Here is a 21,892-nt window from a genome sequence, read left to right on the forward strand (position 1 = left end):
TATCCAATCATTATAGACTTTATTATGGCTTCAAAACATATTACCTTGAAAATCATACTCCCTCCATCTTATGTTATAGAGCTCATTTTTTTATTATTATTTTTTTTTAGGATAGTAGAGATAGTGGGTAATATTCTTAAAAGTAAAAGTATTTTTGATATGAGAAAGTTAAAAAAAAAAGTAATTAGTAACATCTAATGGAACTTTAGAAATACAAGAATTTTATAAGGAAAACCTAAAAAAGTAAATAATGAATGAAATTTGGGGAAATGTAGGAGTATTTATATGAGAAAAGTTAAAAAAAATTACATGGATCATGATAGAAATATGTTATTAAAAAATAAAATATTAAAACAAACACAACATTTTTGGGACTTTTAAAAAAAAAAACATTTGCACTATATTAGGGAACGAAATGGATACCAACTAGGCTAATTGGTTAAAATCTTGGGAGGTGGTATTCAAGACATTAGATCAAATCTCGTCTACATCACTGTTCTTTGCAGATCTCTTTACACAAAAATACTTAATCGTGTGACCTTATTGGTTTATGACGTTGGTTGGGACACCGGTCGGCCGTTACCCTTCTCGCGTCCCTAATCAATCCGTTGATGAGAAGGAGATGGAGGGTTGTCGATGCCGCCGCTAGTAAAGGACACCTCTTTCTCCATGCTGCTGCTAGGTGGGAAGTGGGAAAAGAAGTGGTACAAGTTGTGGCGGTGGCAAGTTCTTAGGGGAATGGTGGTAAGAGGGAGAGGTGAAGTTACTAAGGGCATTATGGTCACTTTTTCACGAAATGCAGGTAATTTTCAGTATTTTGCTTACAATGTTTAATAATTTTTATTTTTTATTTTTATAACGCGTTATTACATGTCGCATTATAAACTTTATTAATAATAGATTTGAAAATGATTAAATTTTACTTAATTACCCCTGACAGAATGTACAACCGGTCATATGGTGAAGATCAACTCGATCAACTCTTGCCTAGCCGTCCCAGTGCCCCAACCATTTCACCTTCACCTTCACCTTCTCCCGTACTCTATTATCCTTCTTTTACGCCGCAGAAAACACCAGTGAGTGTAATAGGCAACCCCCCCAAACAACAGAGGTTCTGAATGAATTTGAACTGAATGGCGCTTCTTGTCTTCAGACCTCGCCATTTCTCTCTTCGCCTTCTCATGGCTACTGCTTCTTCTTCTTCTTCTTCACGTTTCCTTTCTTCTTCCTCTTATCTTCACTCATGTCCTCCTCCTTCTCTCACCTCCTCTTTTCCTCACTCTCTCAGGTCTCTTTCTCCCTCATTTTCTTCTTCTTACTTGCATTTTTTTATCTGGGTATAGTATAATTGGTGTTTTTTTTATCGACCCTTTTTGAAAATTTCATCTTTACTACAAAAATTTTTTGGGCATTTTGTTGGGGTTTTGGTGTTGTTTAGAATTAGTCTTTTCTGGGTTTATGCTTGTAGCTGGGAATTATAAACTGTGCTGTATTTTGCTTGTTTTGTTGATTATTACCATATATATTTTGAGGGTTTATGCTTTGTTTAATTGATTTGATGATTTTTGGTGTTGTTAATTTTGTTGGGAAATTGTGGGTACAGGGTTAATTTCAGATTGAAGAGGGTTTCTAATGGTGCAGTGGTTAGAAATGTGGCATTTCCCAGAGCATATATATCTTCTAGTACTGCCACCGAGTCTTCTCAGGAAAATATGGCTTCTAAATCTTATGGGTCTGACCAAATTCAGGTATACTACTAGCTTCATCGTGTTCGCGGCCAGTATTATTAATCTTAGCTTCATCATGATATTGTATGCCAATGAGTTTTTGCTTCTCCATTGGTGTTGTTCTGTGTTGTGCTATCCATCTACTTGATGTTGATAATGAAGGAGTTAATATGGTATTGATTGTGATATGTGCTAATTGCATATATTTTTTTACCTGTAATTGGACTTTACAATCGGAGTAAATTATGAGGTAATGAGGTGTTTATCATCATGTGGTAGCGTTTGAGGTATTGTAGAGTGCCTTTTTTCTACTTAAAATCATTATTAAGGGTGTTTTATATGATGCATTGACAATTTACCCTTGGTTTAGGGGCCAACTTAGCCAAACACGCCAAGAAAGGAGGATAATTTTATTGTATATGTTCACCATGTGGAATATCTCTGTGTTTCCCTGACCTTTTTTAAGCAACCTTATGAGTGCCGGGTGTTAATATGCAATGTGTGGGCAGCTTTAGTATCTTTCTAATCATTGACTGAAGAGAGGACTAGAGTAGATCCTTGGTGAAGATGTTGTTCTTTGATCTGGTCTTGTTTTTTCTTAAAGATTGATGTGACTACATTATAGATTAGATGAATATGTGGCATCTTTCTCTGATTTACTGCACAAATTTGTTCTCCACTTGAGGTTTAGTTTATATAGTATGATATATGTATGTCTTATATGTTTGTGATATTTGCTTGGCACAGGTCTTACAGGGCTTGGATCCTGTTAGAAAAAGACCAGGGATGTATATTGGAAGTACAGGTTCTCGGGGTTTGCATCACTTGGTACCTACCTTTCTGAATTTTTTTTTTTAGCTATTTGAGGTCCAAATGCTGTCTTATTATAATATTATGGTTAGAAATTAGAGGTTAGAACTTGTGAATTTAAATTGACTCTGATGTGGGATCTTTCAGGTTTATGAAATCCTCGATAATGCTGTTGATGAGGCTCAAGCAGGATATGCCTCAAAGATTGATGTTATCTTGTATGCTGACAACTCTGTTAGCATTACTGACAATGGGCGTGGGGTATGGAACATCAAATTCCAATATTTGCACTTCTTTGATTATGTTTGAGGGTAACTTAGTGCTATAATTCACACAAAGTTTTCTGTTAATTGTGGTAGACCATCCCAACCCCTTTACCCAAAGGCATTGCTGAATAAACATCAAACAGTGCCTATAGACAGCAGTTGACTGCTTTGGCTTCCCCTGGTTTTTCATTATCATCCATTGGTGATAAGTTTGGTTTCTGCCCACTTTCCATTTGCCTTAGACGCCGAACTTCGTTCATATAATCCTCCTTTTCTTTCCCCCCCCCCCCCTCTTTGGTGGATAAAATCTCCTGTGAAAACAGTGAATAAATTAAATACACCGAAATAATTCTATTCTTTCCAGTCCCTATTTAAGTTAATATCTTTTATTTTCGCAGGGAGACTAAGGATAATGAAAAGATTGAGAGAAAAAAATGAGTGTGGGCCCCAACGTAGAAAATGCTGACTTATATATGAGGTGGACATACAAAAAAATTTGAAGAAAATATAACAATATACATAGATAAGTTTGAACCAAACAATAGTAATAGGATATTAGGATAAGTATTCCATTCCAACCTAAGACATGTTTGCAATCCATACTCTCTTATGAGGTGTATTGGTGCTTACATTTACGTTTACATTTCCAACAATGATTTTTATATATTTTGTGTGCTTGAGAAGATGAGTATGTGGCTAAGCAAAAATGACTGCAGATACATGTACAATTATAATTCCTATGACACATACAAAAAAAGGTAGTTGGAGAAACTTTGGGGCTATATTTTATCCGCAAGCATCATGACCAAATAATTACGAAATACTTCCTCCGTTTTTATTTACTTGACTAACATTCCTAAAATGGAAATGCCATATTACATGACCCATTCTATATTAGGTATGATTTTGGTTGTCAGATTCACAAAACTGCCCTTATAAAGTGCATGTGGGGACAACATTTCATGTTCTTTCAAAGGATAATAAAGTAGACCATGTGCACCAATTACACTCCCCCCCCCCCCCCTTCTCAAATATTGTGCCAAAGGCTATGGTTCAAGTAAAGTAAAACAGAGGAAGTATTACTTTAGACGATTATTAGCGTTTTTGCCTATGATGGTGTTTTTCTTGAATCCTGCTTCTACCTTTAGCTGTTTCATGGTGGAATTGCTCTGACTTTTATCATGACCTATAATTTCGTCATATCTTTTTGTAGATAATGCATATCTTAAAGGTGGCCTGAGTACTTCAGTCCCTTCATACCTTTTTACCTCCCACTCTGCGTTTTTCTGTGTGAATGTATTGCATGTTATCACTAACTACTTATCTAGGTTCTGCGTCAGCATTATAGTACAATCATTAATATTTATTACTGGCTAAATCATGAAGCTTGCTGGTGATTGATTAATATATTTTAAGTGTTGTGATATTTATAATTATTTACCTAGAGGCATCAAGCTAGTGTCCACGATAATTCATGTGTAAACTGCATATTGTAGACATCTTCCTTAATATATTTAGTCATATAAGGAGTGACATATCACTTTATTGCAGATTTTGACTTTTTTCTTTTCTTTTCATATTGTTGTTTTTATCCTAATTATTTTTCTCATCTGTATGTTGCAGATCCCAACTGATGTTCATCCAGTAACGAAGAAATCTTCTTTGGAAACTGTCTTAACGGTAAAACCTTAGAAGAAAATCAGGATAGAAGTTGCAATGGGATTAAATTTCTTTCATTCCAATTTTTACGTTACAATTGCAATATATCACCCCCCCCTCTCCTCCCTACCCTGTTGGTCTGCTTTTGGAAATCCCTAATTAGGTTCTGAAAAATTGACTGATGGTATCAGAACTTGTGAGTTTGTGTTATTACATACACGTTCTGAAAAATTGACAGCCACTTTGTAGCATTGTTCAGCTTTGTGTATTAGGTTTTTTGCCGTAGGAACTTCAATAAATAAGATGTCTTTAACCCTCCATAGGAGGAGAATTATTTTGGCTTGTTATGTCTGCATTGCATATTCCCCCATTTATTTTTCTTTAGCTGTGTTTAATAGCTTTCACAACTTTTGTGGTACTGAAAGGTGACTAGGAAGCTTAATGATCAATTTGGCATTCCTGATTAAGAAACACTGAAGCTTGCCTAGTTCATGCAGAAGTATCACATCTTGAGTCTACTAAGGCCACTTCTGCTAGGATATATTATATTGGGTGCAACGCTGGATATACCAGCTAAAATGAAGCTTGGTTTAATCTATCGTCTTTGTGCTCCTCTGTTTTTTGCACTCGTGATTGCTTTGTGAATGGTTGGTTTATGTGCAAAGTTACAGTGGTATTCCGCCCCTTGTTGATTTAGTGTGATTGGGCGAACCGGTGAGTAGGTGATGGGTTTAAGAACATATGGCTGTCAAAAATTTAGGATGAGTGTTGCAAATGGGATTTGTAATTGAGTAGCAAGAGTAGTAATCTATACCCTCTATGATACAGTTATTATGCTTTGCTTTAACAGATAGTAATTGCAGAAAGTGGGCTGCTGCGTTTAATTGAAAAGAAGATATGGTTTTAAAGAATTTATCTGGTTGGCAGTGGTGGCCATATGAGTATAGAACATGGGAAGCTGTGATTGTCTGTTAGAATTCATTGCTCATGCTGTAAATATACTCTGTTTATTGAACTATTTTGCTGCATAACATGCGCTTCCTTAGTAAATTCTAACAGTATTGAATGATGGCTGCTAATTTATGCAGGTCTTACACGCTGGTGGGAAATTTGGTGGTTCGAGTAGTGGGTACAGTGTATCAGGAGGATTGCATGGTGTAGGTCTATCAGTTGTCAATGCATTATCAGCGGTAGGTACTTCATCTATGATTCAGAAGTATTTACTTTTTTTTTTTTTTTTTTTTTTTTTTTTTGTGTGTGATTCTCATGTTTTGTCTTAATGTGTAGTCTGTTGCAAGATTGAGAAAAAATTTCGAAGTGATTACAATTATGCTAGTTGCAATATTGCTCCCCCTTGGAGAAGACTTTAATGGTTGACCTTTGACACATAAAAAATTCTACTTTCAAACACACAACAGACATTTTCTGGGTACACAAATACATTGGGTAATTCAGCCTTAGGCATCCCATGATTTAGGAGCAATAAAATTGCTCTAGGCCTATAGCCTTTTTTGCGCTCTGTCATCTGATATTGCAGTATGCTTATTGACATTGGCTTAAGACCCTGGGTTTTCATTCAGTTGCCACTGCATATGCTTTTGCATCGCATTTATATTCATATTCTTGTCTTATGTTTCTTCTGGATGGAGGCCAAAAAAAAGAAAAGAATCTCTCTTAATACTATCAAATTGAAAGATGCAACTACCATGCAAAGGTGTTTCGGCCTCTGATGCTCTAGTATTATGTAGGCTCTAGAAATCACAGTTTGGCGAGATGGAATGGAGTACAAGCAGAAATATGCCCGTGGAAAGCCTGTGACAAATCTGTCATGTCATGTGCTTCCACCAGATTCTGAGGATCGCAATGGAACATCTGTCAGATTTTGGCCTGATAAAGAAGGTAACTGAGGAGCAGTGTATCTTTGCTATGTTTTCTCTGTATTGGCTTTGTTACTTGGCAAATGCTGTTTCTTTGTATTACAATTTTCCTTTTGGAATTGGCTGCTAATTCTACTTTTATAATGACAATTTCATTGCAGTATTTACCACTGAAATTGAGTTCGACTATGACACAATAGCTGGGCGTATTAGGGAGCTTGCATTTTTAAATCCCAAGGTAAAGTATTGGCGATGTATCTGGATACTCTAAATTTTGAGTAAGATGTTTTTATATGCGGTGGTGGCTTGGTGTTGATAGAATATGAGGCTAATTCTTTTGCTAATTGGTTGTATGAATTATATTGGTAATTGATCATTGTGCCTTTGTTTTTCTTCTTTTGCTTTTTAATTTATTGGAATTGCAGGGGAGGATATGTATAACTTCTATTCTCTAGTTGGGGCTATTGACTGAAAGCATCTCCTTTCTGCTTTTACTTCCTGTTTGCAGCTTACCATTGCTTTTAGCAAGGAGAGTGAAGATCCGGAGAAGAGTCGGTATAATGAATATTACTATGCTGGTGGGTTGGTTGAATATGTGAAATGGCTAAACGTTGATAAGGTATGTTTTCTACGATGACATTCCATTTCTGAATATTGCTCCACATTTTTACATTATTTTGCTTGCTAATGCTGGAATGTGCATCCAGAGACCAATTCATGATGTCGTTGGGTTTCACAGAGAAATAGATGGTGTAACTATTGATGCAGCTTTACAGTGGTAGGCTTTTATATCTGGACTTTTCATCGCTTCTTATTGTTAGGCATTGCATTTATTTTTTTGTTCTGTTTATTGCATTGCCTCTGTCTATTCTTTTACATTTGTTTGTGTTGGTTTTGATATAATGTATAGGTTTTGCTTTATATTTGTATCCTTTGGCTGTTATCTGATTTTGAGAGTAGGCATTAGATATGACAACCCCACAAAATCCCTGAGAAAATACTGTAGGAATTTTGATATGCTCAGTTGCGTTTTAATCTTCTCAATAGCTATAGATTTCGGCATTTTTTCTGTAATTATTTAATATTGGTTATTTAGATGTTGATTTCTCTGAGTTTACTTGCTAAGCTTAATGTGATGTTAGTCCATGTCTAGTTCACCTTATTTTTGCTTATCTAATTTGAACTTATTTTTTCTAATCTAATCTAATCTGAACTTTTTTTTTTTCTCTTTTTATATGATCTGATTGCTTGATTTGAGCTAAACTTAGTCTTGAAATCATTTGACTAAACTTTGACCTTATATGTACGATTGTACGCTAATCCTTGGAAAGATTATGTCAAATGAGGTTATATTAGATTTTTATTAATGTATATATTCCAAATTTGTACTTTTTTTTTTTTTTTTTTTTTTCATTATGAAATTAAAGATATTTAGCGATAAAAAACCGCAAATAAATTGATAAGGTCTGTTATGAACTTATTTTTTCTAATCTGATATGTTGGAACTTATTTTCTAATCTGATCTGAAATAATTATGAAGTACTTGAATAAGGTGAACTAAACATTACGTTAGTTTTGTTTGTTAAGATTTTGCAACTACGTTTGCCCTTGTATTAGCTGTATATGAGACGAATTCTTTCTACCCGGTTGGATTAAACTGCTAAATTTTTGTAGGTGTTCGGATGCATATTCAGATACAATCTTGGGATATGCCAATAGCATACGCACTGTTGATGGCGGTACTCACATTGATGGCTTCAAGACTTCATTGACAAGAACTCTGAACAGTTTGGCAAAGAAATCAAAAGCTAACAAGGTGCATTGATTTTCTTCACTTTTGATCTTTCCTTGGATCCAATGTACTAGTATTCTATGATAATTGTTTTACGAAACAGGATGCACTTTCAAACTATGATGAATTCCTGTAACATCTCTTCTTGTAACGTGTTTAAATTTGTATTGATTTTGTTTGTATAATATAAGAGCTTAATTTTACTTTCAGGACAAAGATCTTACTTTAAGTGGCGAACATGTAAGGGAAGGATTAACTTGTGTAATTTCTGTCAAAGTGCCAAATCCAGAGTTTGAAGGACAGACAAAGGTTTTTTTATTACTCCTTTTCTCCTCTTTGGTGGCTCAATAAACTAAAGATGTTTGCAATTACATTCTTGAAAGTTGAAGACTGATGCTATGATGTCCATGGTTGATAGACAAGGTTAGGAAATCCAGAAGTTCGGAAGGTGGTGGATCAATGTGTGCAAGATTATCTCGTGGAATATTTAGAGTTGCATCCTGATGTTTTAGATTCGATCGTTTCAAAGGCTTTGAATGCTCTCAAGGTAAGTTTGTGATAAATCTTGATTTTATAAATTTATGTTCAGTAGACATTGTGTAGCTGACCTTATTACTGAACTGCAAGGCTCTCCTACTAATTTTTGTTTCAGGCTGCTCTGGCTGCCAAAAGGGCAAGGGAGCTAGTGAGGCAAAAGAGTGTCCTGAAGTCATCTTCGCTTCCTGGAAAACTTGCTGATTGCTCTGCCACAAACCCTGAGGAAGCAGGTAATTATAGTGACTTTTCTCATTTAATTATTGTCGTCTGATCTTTAAAATGCGTTCTTTGCTGCAAGTAATTATCCACTACATTTCCAATTTGTCAATATATATATTTTTTCTGAACCTTATTCTTCTATTTTGCAATAAGAAACTAGATCAGGCCTTTTGAGTTCAGACTGACCTGCATTGAAATTTGAACCTAAAGGGTTGAAATTGGGCATCAAAATCAGATACAAGCTCTCCAAACCTATTACTAGTTGTTATTTACTGTTTAACTCAAAAAACTAGATGAGACTAGTCAAATTACATCATGTTTTATGGGGCTAGCACCAATTCATCAGTGGTTTCCGCATTTCCACTATCTATTGCATATGCACATGCATATTGCAATGAACATTCTATGTGGCGGTTTCATCAAAGAGATTAACTATATATGCTAAATTGGCTAAATGTAAAACTCAAGTGCTCAACTTTAAGCCTGATTAGTGGGTCCTTTCCATCTTATCTCTTTGATCTATTAAATATTTATCTTTTTACAATCACCACCTGGGCGTTCTTTTTTGGTGAATGTTGATTTGTCCTAGGGTCAGTATCCATCTTTAGTGGGAAATTTTATGCTATTTTTAATTTGGCTTTTGTGTGCCAATAATTATCCTCTTTCCTGTTGATTAATATTTAACAAGTATATCTTCGTTGCTTTTTTTTACCGTTTAATATCTGTCTCTAATTGTAAGTAACAATGTGATTTTGGAGTGAGACTACTTATCTAACGTTGGATGACATATCCCAAGAATCTTTATGTTTGGTAGTAAGACTAGATTCTGGGGTAGCTTTTTAACGAAGGAAGCAAAACTGCAAGTAGAATACTTAGAATAGAACATTTGCTGAAGAAAACTATATGAGAAAGTTGCACTAGAAAGTCTAGAATCTTGATGTGTAGGTTTATAGTACTAGGTTCCCTCCCCAAATGTTCAAATTTTTATGAGATTTGTGTTCTTAATATCTTAGTGAAGTGTTTATTCCTGATGAACTGAAGGTAGATATTTCGTTAAGTGGTAGGTAATCGTGAAATTTAGTACATGCAATATCTATAATTGTATTAGAAAGTAATGCCAACAATCAACCTTAAAGTATCTGGGTGAAATTTCCCCTACCCCCCCTCCCCACCTCATGCAAAAGGTAAATAGGAATAACACATAGGATGAATTCTTTGCTACTTCTAAATCTATTTGTTCCCAAAAGTTGAGGGATTTCATAGCTATTCCTGGTGCTAGATCTGCTAATATCATTGTGTTATGTGTTAAAGAATTGGAAGACTTTTAAAGAAATCAAACCTCAAAAACAATGTGGAGTCTTGGAGGTCCATATTGTTTTAATTTTCTGTCCATTGCTTTATTAAATTATCTTGATATTGAATTATGCCTGCAGAAATATTTATTGTTGAAGGTGATTCAGCTGGTGGAAGTGCAAAACAAGGCCGAGATAGACGCTTTCAAGTGAGTTATTACACCTTGTACTTGAGGCAACTGTTAAATCTGTGCTAAAGGTGGTTCGTTTGCCATTGCATTGAATTGTTTACGTAAAATGTGCTTTTTTTTCACCTTATTTCTCAAACTAGTTTTTCTGTTGAGTTGTGAGAAAAGAATATCATTACTTGATCTGGAGTAAGAATATCAATGATAGGAGTTCAACTTTCTTCCCATCAAACAGCTTTTTCCTTGTAAGGGGAGGAAGGTAGACAGTCAATAGCTAAAGGATGTCACAAACCATAGTTAAGGAATTGTTGGTGCTTTTTATGTGCTGTCTTGAAAACATGTTTCATGCAAGGGAGCTTATATTTTCCTTTTTCTCTTTGATATATATTTTTTCATGTGACTGAAATAAATTGTTACTCCCTCTGTTTTTTCTTAAATGCAACACTTTGACCATGCGGATTTTTATGCGGTTGAGTTGAAGTTATTATATATGTGTAAGTGGGGTTTGTTGGGGAATTAAAAATGATAAAAATAAACGTGATAATGGGTATATAGTAATTGACGTGATTGAAGAGAAATATTAAGAAGGTGTGAGTGGGGTAGAAGTGGGGACCATGTGAGGAGAGAGATGTAATAAAATAGTGTAGAATGTTTCCATTTAAGGAAGTGTTGCGTTTAAAAAAAAGGCTGATTATAGGAAGTGTTTCATTAAATTAAAAACGGAGGGAGTATATTTTAGTTTTTCTGTGATGGATATTAGATTTAGGTTAGTATCTTCCATTTATTCTAGGATGATTGACAAATTTGAGAAAATTTGTAGAATACTCCCTCTGTATCTAAAGAATTACCCCTTTTTTTTTTTTTTTTTTTTTTATTTTTTTTATTTTTTATTTTGGTCTGTCCCTAAAAAGTGTCTCAATCTCTTTTTGACTGACATGGTTCCAACAAATCCTCTCTAGTACATTTCTTACCTCACATCCTAAACGACAAAACTACCTAACCATTTATACAACTCTTAATCAAGTGAAAAGAGATGGATGGGGCAATCTTTAAAGGGTAGAGGGAGAACAAAGTGATGCTGTAATACATCCTTTATATGTAACACAGAAGTGAATTTTTTTTATTGAATTCTTCAACTTTCCTTCTGACTGACGCTATCAGTAATATGCTTGCTATGATATTTCTTGAATCCCTTTCATCTACTGCCTTTTATCTCCCCTTTGGCAATGTGGCAAAATAAATAAATCTGTGTTTCCATCCTCTTGACTTCATCACTTACTTGGTGAGCTTAGATGAAATTCACTATTTAACTTGCATGTATTACTTGTTGTCTTTGAACATCACTGGTGCTTCAGTACGATCAAGATTTATGCTATTGAGGGCTTTGTTCACAGATTTAGCATTAAAAGTGTAAGATAGGACTTACCTTGTTGTCTTGAGGTGAAAGAGGCTACAGTTTTGTGTATGCACATGATCTTTGGTTGAAAAGTTTAATCTATTACATAATGCTTTCCCTGAAAATATTTCCTTGCAGGCTATCCTGCCCTTGCGAGGTAAAATTTTAAATGTTGAGAGGAGGGATGATGCAGCTATGTACAAGAATGAAGAGATTCAAAACCTAATTCTTGGTTTGGGACTTGGAGTGAAGGTACCAGTGGATCTTATTTTAATATAAAATCTGTTATGATTTTTAACTTATCTTTATTGACTAGTTATCTTTTACCAGGGTGAAGATTTCAAGATGGAAGATCTTCGCTATCACAAGATTATTATTTTAACTGATGCTGATGTTGATGGTGCTCATATTAGAACTTTATTGCTAACATTTTTCTATAGATATCAGGTATATGCTAGACTTTGGTGGAAAAACTGTAAGTTATGCATCTAAAGCTGTGTATACCAGTAAGTCTAATGTGTGTGAGGCCTCTTTCTTGCAGAAAGATTTATTTGATGCAGGTTGCATTTATGTGGGAGTTCCTCCCCTATACAAGGTATCATTTATTCTTCTGGCACTGTGGTCAATCTGGAGGAGTTGAGGACTTTAAGCTCCTACACACCTCCTTGCTTATGGGTTCCTATTATTTAATTTGTACCTTTGCCTTCAGGTTGAAAGAGGGAAACAATTTTATTATTGTTACAGTGAAGCTGAACTTAAAAAACTCCAGAGTACCTTCCCTTCAAATGCATCATACAACATTCAGAGATTTAAAGGTATAATAAGAATCGCTTTCATTCATGATATGCTATCATATATTCAAATGCATATGGGTTTTCATGTCTTCTTTACTGAACCAGTGCTTATTCATCTTGGTTTTAGGATTGCTCTTTCCGAAATTCTTTAATTGCTTTCCCTAGTTAAATGGCATCATAAATATGTAAATACGAGCTCAGACAAGTAATTCTGTATTTGCATCTTTAGCATGTAAATTATTTGGGTTCTGAACGTATCTTGAAGAGACAAAATTTTTTGGCCCTTTGCTATATGAAAAGATTGGTTACAGTTATTACTAATGGTGACTTAAATGACTAAAGCACTATCAAAGATGTTCCTGCTGGTAACCCTGAATTCTAATTCGTATGTTAGAAGGAACAGGGCTTCTCCTTCATCTATGTGATCATACATGTGATTTGTTTGCAGATCTTATTCGATGTAGTATGTTCTGAATAGAACAGTGTTTTTTTTTTTTTTTTTTTTTTTTTTTTGCTCTATTGTCTGATTTAAGTATATCGTAGGGTTGGGTGAGATGATGCCTGCTCAACTTTGGGAGACAACAATGGATCCAGAAAGTCGATTGCTGAAACAGTTGACGGTAGAAGATGCGGCTCAAGCAAATCTTGTTTTCGCCTCACTCATGGGAGCCCGGGTAAGTCATTTCAGTGTGCTTGTTCTTTTCATTATTTTCCATTAACTGTGGGGGATTTCGCGCCAGTGTTATTTCTTTCCGTTATGGGATTTAATATGGATATAATATCTTCATTTGTTATAAATTACTATTCAATTCACAATGCCAAGTTGATATGAATTTCGGATGGTAGTAATTTTGGGATGCATGAACAGGAATAAGATTTCTCTGTTTTTGGCTCTTTCTTGTATGTCAGGTTAAATGAGTTGGCATGATGCTTATGCTGTAATTTTCCAGGTTGATGGACGCAAGGAGCTTATACGAAATGCAGCTAACATTATCGACCTTGAGCAGTTAGATATATAAGAAATATGCTGTGGATATGCACTGATTACAGCTTTCTACCCGAGACATTGCCATATAGCCTGAAGTGTCGCATAGGATGTCCTCTTCGAGCTTATGAGTATTCAAAGATCAATCCCGAAACTAATGCTCTTCTGCAGAATAGTGGAAGCATTTTCCACATTTCTTGTCTTTTCAGGCAGGTTTCAAGTGCTAGAAGTTATTCATATCTCAGGATTTTGCTAGTTTTTGTAGGTGTCATATTTATGTTCAAGCATATGATTATAGTCCCTCCCAATTAGCGTAGAAATGAATGGTTTTGGCTAATGTTCCATTAGATTTGTCGCATTCATTTCATATGTATAGTTTTGTAGCAATCACATTTATACAGTTTGTAATCTAGATAGTGCAGCTCTTTTTACTCAAGCACAGATTTGTGTACCAAAATTATGAGTTTAATTTTTGAAAGAATTTCTAAATACATTTAAATCATTGATATTTCTATATCTGTATTTTGTAGATAGGTTGATGAGAATTAATCATCAAATTTTTTTAGTTTGATCAACAAAGAAAAAACGAAATGTTATGGGACAATTTCTGGGCCGAGGTAGTCATCACCTTAATCTCTTCAGCTTTTAATCATGGTAATCACTGCTAAATTCTATATTGATTTATAATTGTAGTCTTTACCTCATTTATATATATATATAAAACTATACTTTACTCAACGAAGCATTATAATCATGAGCAGTAGGGGGTATTTTTGTAAATTTAGAAAACAGCAAACTATACTCTTTTACTTCGTTGAAAGCAGCTAGAGGAAGACGAGAAAGACGAGAAAGACAAGAGTAAATTCATTCAGCTTTTTGTCAAGAATACCAAAAATTTTGAGCTTCTGTAGGCATATAATTAAACCTAGCACAAGGTGGGTCTATAGTAAAGTTGTGCACTTGTGCAACTGGTAAACTTGTATCATGATTAGTGTGCGTTAGACCTGGCAATCCTGACCCAAATCCGATGACCCGACCCGAATGATCGGACCCATGACCCGAAAATGACCCGAAATTCGAAATTGACCCGGCCCGACCCAAAAAATGGAGTTGACCCGAACCTGACCCGACACCCGAACTGACCTGACCCGAAGTTGACCCGACCCGAAATTGACCCGAACAGACCCGATTACCCGACATGTCGCGAACTAAAATTACTTTATAATTGAACTTAAAATGTCTTGTACCAAAAGTAACTCAAATTGTTCATCTTCAACCGTAGCTAAATTCATAAACTGAATTGATAGTTTTTATTATAACAATAACAAAATATATACTCCGTATAAAATTATTCATTTGAGCTTGATTCACAAATAAAACAACCCGAACATGACCCGACCAGATTTTGACCTGACCCGAATATGACCCGACCAGATTTTGACCTGACCCGAATATGACCCGAACATACTTGACCTGAAATTGACCCGACCCGAACATACCCGACCTGAACTTGACCCGATACCCGAATCGACCCGACCCGACCCATACCCGACCCGAATGTTAGCTGACCCGAAATGACCCGACCCGAATGACCCATTTGCCAGGTCTAGTGTGCGTAAGTTTTCAACCAGGAACTGCTGGTATGTTAGTGTCTACATGTATTCGTCTTCCGGGTAGTCAAGAAATAAATGTCGACACACCGGGAGTTGTGCTTTCTGTTTTTTTATAGCAGGTTACAGTTCAGAGAATAATATGATATGATACGATATGGTATGATATTATATGATATGATGTGGCGTGATTAGTTAAATTTTAAGTAGTAGTTTCCTTAACAAGTTGGATTCTGTACTTAGAGGGAGGTCCAATGACCTCGTCATTAGAAGAGAGAAAGAACTTTTGTTATTAAAAAATTGGAAGAAAGAAAATAAGGGAGGAGAGATGGTGATGACCCGGTCATTGGAATGACCAAGCCAAAGCTTTAGTCATGAGTATAATAGTTGACAGGTGGCAAAATATTATTGGAAGGAAATGGGAAAGAGAGAGAAATTGTGATTTACTATCATGAGTCTTTGGGCAAAGTTATTTTGGGCAACCATTGAAAGTCTTGGTCATTGTTGGTCATGTGACTTGGTCATGGATGAGTGGAAAGAGAGAAAAATTATATAATAGTTCATGACCAAGATTTTTTGGTCATCCATTGAGTGGAAAGAGACAGACATTGTAAACTCTTGCTCAAAATTATGTCAGTTCAAAATAGCATATATGTTCATTTCACACTGATTTTATTGCCATATTGGTTTTAAGAAAACTTATTATTAGAATTTGTGGGCTTGACCGCTTGAATAAGTTTTGGGTGGTTTTATTTAGATTTTATTATGAATTTTGAAATTCAAAATTTGAGATAAATATAAACCTGTGATGCTTGGAAGCTCATTCTAACCCTAAACTTTTCATCGTTTTTTAGTAGAATTTGTTATATACACTCGGGTGTACAACCCAATATATTTTGCTCATTTGATAATTTCTTTTTGCTCATTTTAAAATCTAAAATGAGCTAAATTATATCAAATGAGCAAAAAAACACCTTTGGTGCACCTACCTCTATATACACCCGGGTATATATAAAAGGTTCTCAAAACACACTACCTAAGAAATGCCTTACAATTTGTAAGTACAGTCCATAAAAAATGAGTGACAAAATAAATATAATTGGTACAGTTAAGCCTAGACAATCGTTCCAAAAATGCAAATGAAATGGCAGAGTTCAAGAGGAGTGCAGAAGAACAAGAATTTTTTCTGCTTCTTTCCCATACAGTATTTACTTAAGGATTTGTCACGCAACACTCTCTTTCTCTTTATTTTTATGTTAGATTTCGTGAAAACTCCTCAAATTGGAGTGTGTACCATTGATCAATATTTATATAGAGTTTACAATATTAGTCTTAGTCATATTAGGAAACCTAATATAATAAGGATACAAAATATACATATAATCTATTCAAATTTACGACAAATATTATCATAAATATAATATCTATCACACCTAGGTACCAAATCCCAAGTCCTTGTTTTAATAAGAGCATCATATTCATCCTGCATCGCCGCATTAAGGTCATTAAGTGCATTTTTATATGTCTTAGGAAGCGATTATTTATGAGAGGGAATGGTCATATGAGCATGGTGATATTTGGGGTTTGGTTTGTAAATACCGTATTGGCTACGAGTAACACGAGGCGATAGAGGGAGTGGTTGGATTGGCCGAATAGGCATAACACCTCTCAATGGAGGGGGTGTGTAAGGTGGGAAAACCTAGTATGATAAGGATACAAAATATACATAAAATCTTAATCTGCGACAAATATTATCATAAACATAATATCTATCAATTTATACTCTCTTTTCACACCCCTTAACACTCTCTTCATTTACGCTTTCGTTTTTTAATGACGTATGTCCCACACCTCCCCTTGCCCCAAAATGAAGTGGCATGATTAGGACATGCAATTCCCTATCCTCAAGAATTTGCAAATCTAAACCAAGAAAACATACTGAACCGCTTGAGAGACTGCATTCAAGATCACTTAGGTGAGTTACATTCGATTCAACCCATTAATTTTCAGAATTATACACTCATAGAGCTAGTTGCACATTTTTCTATCCCTCCCAATTAAGTTAGAAGAAATACACCTTTACTTTTCTTTCACCACTGAAGCGCTCACCCAACGAATCTGTGTAGGTAATGGCAAATCTAGTATCTTTTATAAGTAGGTTCAAAATATTAAAAAACAAATCTATGTAGGTAATGGCAAATCTAGTATTTTTTATAAATGAGTTCAAAATATTAAAAATTAATTTTTAATCAAATATAATAAATCTATTAATATAAATCATTAAAATATATATATAAATATATTTTGCTAATGACTTACAAAACAAATATAATTTATTAACAAAAATTGCATTATGGATATGTTTTGTTTTACAAATCATTACTAAAGTGCATATGTTTTTTGTATGTTCATATGATTAATACAATATTATAATATTCTATATAATGTATATATTAAATTTAAACTTGTGTATTACATCGTTATTTTAATTGAAATAAAATTATTTAATATCATATTTAAAAAATCAAATAAAACAAATAATATAATATTAAAATTATTAATGTATTAACAAATTACATAAAATTATTTATAAATTAAAAAATTACATATATATACGTAAATATTATACTGCATATATCCGACACATATAATTATGTGTATTTATAGATTGCTCAAAAAAACTGCATTTATCATTTTAATAATGTTTGAGATACTTGATGATCTTGTTATATTTGATTATTATGAGCTGTTTTGTCTTTGGAAGAGTCATCCAAGTTGCAAAAATTTATATAGAGTTTCCTTTCCGCACTTTCAAGAACTGCAGAATATATATGGCAAAGACTATGCTATTGATAAACCAGCTGAAGGTTATGTTGAAGCAATTAACCATTTGGAAAAAGTTGCCCCTTCGCAGGTTACACTTGATTCAAGTGATGATGAGGGAGTCGGTGGTTCTGGCACTGTTAATTCTCCTCCCTAAAAAAAATCAAGACTGAAAAAACTACAAAAAGAAGGAGAAAAGGTGATGGTGCTGGTAGTTCGAACGAGTTGGCCAGCTTACAAACATTCATGAAAGATATGAATGTTCATCTTTCCACTATGGCTAATGTAATGGCAAGCACTAATGAACGTGAAAAAGTTACACATGAAAGAGAGAAAAAATTAGTGCAGCAGAGTGAACAAGTGCTAGAGGAACTACTCTATCTCAATTTAGAGGGTGTAACTCCTAAACAAGTGTTTGAAGTTGCTGAAGATCTAGCTTCGAAACCACACAAGCTTATGATATTTTCAAAGTGTCCAAATGCTTTGAAAAGTAGTTATGTTAAGAGTCTTATTAGGGAAAACGGTGATGCTTAAAACTATTGTCGTGGTTACCTAGTTCGTTTTGAATTAGGTGTTATTAACTTTGGTATGATTAAAATTTTTGTTGTTGTTTTGGAACAGTATTTTGGTATGATTAAAACTGTCGTGGTCTATGAACAATATTTTGGTATTATTTTCACAAAACATATATGAAACAGGTCTCTCTTGGAATATTACAGGAAAGTATGGAAAGTATAAAAGTATATTTTTTCATGTTACATGCGACTATGGAAAATATGAAAATATTTTTTCATATCACTTTTTTTCATTTTACAGGTCTATTTTTTCATATTACAGTAAAATATTTTTTTTCCTTATTTTTTTTTTGCTTATTATATGAATGGAGGTTATTATATGAAAAAGAAAAAAAAAAGAAAATTTAAAAATCATGGTTTGATTCCCTAGTTTGAACCAAACAGCTACAAAGAGAATCAATGAATAGTTCATTCCGTTTCCCGGACACAACCAAACAACTAGCCCAAATTAGGGGAATTCCTTTCCTTTCTCCTTCATTTTCTTTCTGCATTGCATTCCGATTCCCCAGTGCGAACCAAACGGCCCCTAAATTCAGTTTCAGATATGTAAAACCTTTTTTTTTTCTTTTTTTTTTTCTTTTTTTTTCTTGCTACACAGTTTTTTCAGTTTTCAGCATCAAATTCTTTTTTTTAAAAGAATTCAGTGTGTAATTTTGTTTCTTATTTTGCTATTTATCAAAGGATTTGGAAACCTACTATGCCGGATGGAATGAATTTGAGACTCTCAATAATGGTGTAAGTAATTTTGCATAACATATTTAGTTAAGTTGAGATGTCATATGTTATTATTTCAATTTCTTTCTGGACAGAACTCCATATATTGACGAGGCCATGAAAAGCTACCTGGATGAATGTGCCAAGAATTTGAAATCATTAAGAGAGAGAATTTGTTAGACAATTTGATTTGGTTTGATTCTTTAGTTTTTCTTCACTTTGAATCTTGTAGACTTTGTAGATCAAAAGTCAAAGCTATCAAAAGGCTTTAAATTCTGTTTAGTCTTTGTGTGTGTGAGTGGGTGCTCCTATATGTTTGCTTCTCTTAAAATTCAGTACCTAAGCAATTGTACACCTTTCCTGTCCAAATACGAATCCAAGAACAACTTTCTTTATTTTCTAAGAGAAAATACACATTTGCTTCTCTTTTGCCTATGTCTAGTACAGGTGCCATCAGAATCTCTGATCCAACTAGGAACTGTTGGTATGTTAGTGTCTGCACATATTTGTCTTCCGGGTAATGACAAAATAAATGCCGGTACGCCGGCAGTCCTTTCTCTAAAGCTTCCTGTTTTAACAAATTACAGTTCAGAGAATGACATGATATGTAGGTGATTAAAAGTAGTTGGTCTTTGGCTAATCACTACTAGAAAACAGGCCATTTCGGACGGAAAATTCCGACCGAAACACTCTGTTTTCCGTCGGAAAACCCTATTTGTAGGAAAAATGACCTTTTCCGACGGAATTTCCGTCGAAAACACTTTTTCGACGGAATTTCCGACGGAAATCATGCATCGAAAGAGATATTCCGGCCTGGAAAAGTCCGTCGGAAATTACCGACGGAATTTCCGTCGGAAAATGCTTTTAAAAAAATTAAAAAAAAAGGCCCCACACCACCCCTACAAGCCCACCGAACCCGTACCACCACCCCATCAGACGCCCAACGCCACCCAGAACCCGACCACTGAAACCAAATTCGTAAACACACTAACCCCTACCAGCCCACCTAACCTGTAAACACACTAAACCACCTCAACACCCACCAAAACCCGTAAACCACCACCAGCCGTCACCACACACCACCAACACCTACATCACACTATCAGCCCAAACCCTCACTAGACCCACCCAAACCGAAAAAAATAAAAACAAAACATCCAAAAAATTCGAACAATACAACCTAGATCTACTAACCACCTCGCCACCCCCAGCCCAAAATCCGAACCCCAAAAGCCTCCACCCACCAACACCAGCCGCCACCACCATAAATTTTCAACCAACAATTAAACAATAAACCTCTAGATCCGAAAAAACAACAACAAAATAAAATCAAAATTAAAATAAAAGGAGATACATACCTTAATTCAACCGCACAAAACCTTGAAATCGGGTTTACGAGGCCAAACCTTCATTTTGACCTGAAAGCCTTCATTTTGAACATGGGAAGAGAGAGAAAGGGAGAAAAAAACACCGTTTTGCCTTAATCTTAAAACCCGAACTGGTTGTTGTGCGGTTTTGTTGTTGGTGGTTGTTGTTGATATCGGTGTTGGTTCAGTTTCGGCGGTCAGTTTCGCCGGTAGTGGTTAGAAGATGAAAGAGAAGAAGAAGAGAGAAAGAAAGAGCAGATGAAAAATAACGAGAAACAAAGAGAAGAGGAGAGAGAAGGAGAACGGATGAGAGAGAAAGGGGAAGGAGAAAGAGAAGGGGCGGAATGGAAGGAGGGGGGGTGTGTAGTGTGTTTTAGGGTTTTGTTTAAAAAAGTTTTTTTTTAAAATATTCCGACGAAAATTCCGTCGGAAAGTACATGTTTTCCGACGGTTTTGAATTCGTCGGAAACATCCGACGGAATTTAAATCCGTCGGAAATTTTCGTTTTTCCGACGGATTTACGTGTTCGTCGGAATCATTTCGTCGGAAATCGACCTGATTCTAGTAGTGAATATAGGTATTTACCTTAACAAGTTGGATTCTGTAGAACTTCCAGGCCTTGTAGACCTTTGCAAGACGAGCGAAATGTGATAATGTTTTGTGATTGGAGTAGAATTGAGAGTTGCTGGATGGTTTGTTTCCCTATATGAGACGAATGTAACAGGATGGTAAATTTGCTGAGAATTATATCAGTCGAAAATGGCATATATTTGTGTTCATTTGACTGTGATTTATACTGATACTTCCTGCCTAATTAGTTTTGGTAAAACATCTGTTGATTCCAATAACAAAAAAAAGAAGATGAAAGGGAATATTGCTTAATTGATGATCTCAATAATACAGTTGTGGCGAAGAACAAAATCTACTACATTAGAAGCGAAATACGCCACCACCGGTACAGGTTTCCTGATGATGCACGCCCCCCAATATTAACAAAACTCTCCTCATAATTCGTGTACCCAAACCCAAAGAGTGGAATTACTCAAGAACTGTTCAGATCTCAAAGGGTAGGTTTGTGTTTTTGTGTTTAGGGTTACAGAGATAACAAAACTGTATATCTCAATTTGGGGTTGAAGAGGGTATATGTATGAGTAAACAAGAAAAAGAAATGAAAGATATATCATGTCTCATACTCCACGCGCACACGAGTAGCTGAGCTATCGTTCGCAGGATAGCTTGGCCCTGCCGCACACACACATAC

The 21,892-nt window shown here is 35.0% G+C and overlaps 1 protein-coding gene and 1 long non-coding RNA gene across 2 annotated transcripts; one reads left to right on the forward strand and one right to left on the reverse strand.

Annotated features, from left to right (window-relative positions):
• The first annotated feature begins 982 nt into the window (after positions 1–982).
• Positions 983–14,044, forward strand: LOC110711808 (DNA gyrase subunit B, chloroplastic/mitochondrial-like). The gene is made up of 21 exons (XM_021890235.1): positions 983–1,288; positions 1,604–1,748; positions 2,475–2,555; positions 2,685–2,798; positions 4,427–4,483; positions 5,551–5,652; positions 6,211–6,361; positions 6,501–6,577; positions 6,848–6,958; positions 7,047–7,117; positions 8,014–8,155; positions 8,342–8,440; positions 8,550–8,678; positions 8,784–8,898; positions 10,321–10,388; positions 11,902–12,015; positions 12,094–12,210; positions 12,305–12,358; positions 12,473–12,578; positions 13,101–13,231; positions 13,508–14,044. Exons 1-21 carry the CDS (start codon positions 1,134–1,136, stop codon positions 13,574–13,576), a joined length of 2,208 nt encoding a protein of 735 aa, XP_021745927.1. The 5' UTR covers positions 983–1,133; the 3' UTR covers positions 13,577–14,044.
• Positions 14,045–19,453: 5,409 nt separating this feature from the next.
• Positions 19,454–20,924, reverse strand: LOC110711745. The gene is made up of 2 exons (XR_002509420.1): positions 20,623–20,924; positions 19,454–19,832 (listed from the first exon to the last, which is right to left on the reverse strand). It is a non-coding gene; the product is annotated as an uncharacterized LOC110711745 (long non-coding RNA).
• Positions 20,925–21,892: the final 968 nt, after the last annotated feature.

This window comes from Chenopodium quinoa, unplaced genomic scaffold (assembly GCF_001683475.1).
Source record: "Chenopodium quinoa cultivar QQ74 unplaced genomic scaffold, ASM168347v1, whole genome shotgun sequence".
NCBI classification, from domain to species: Eukaryota; Viridiplantae; Streptophyta; class Magnoliopsida; order Caryophyllales; family Amaranthaceae; genus Chenopodium; species Chenopodium quinoa.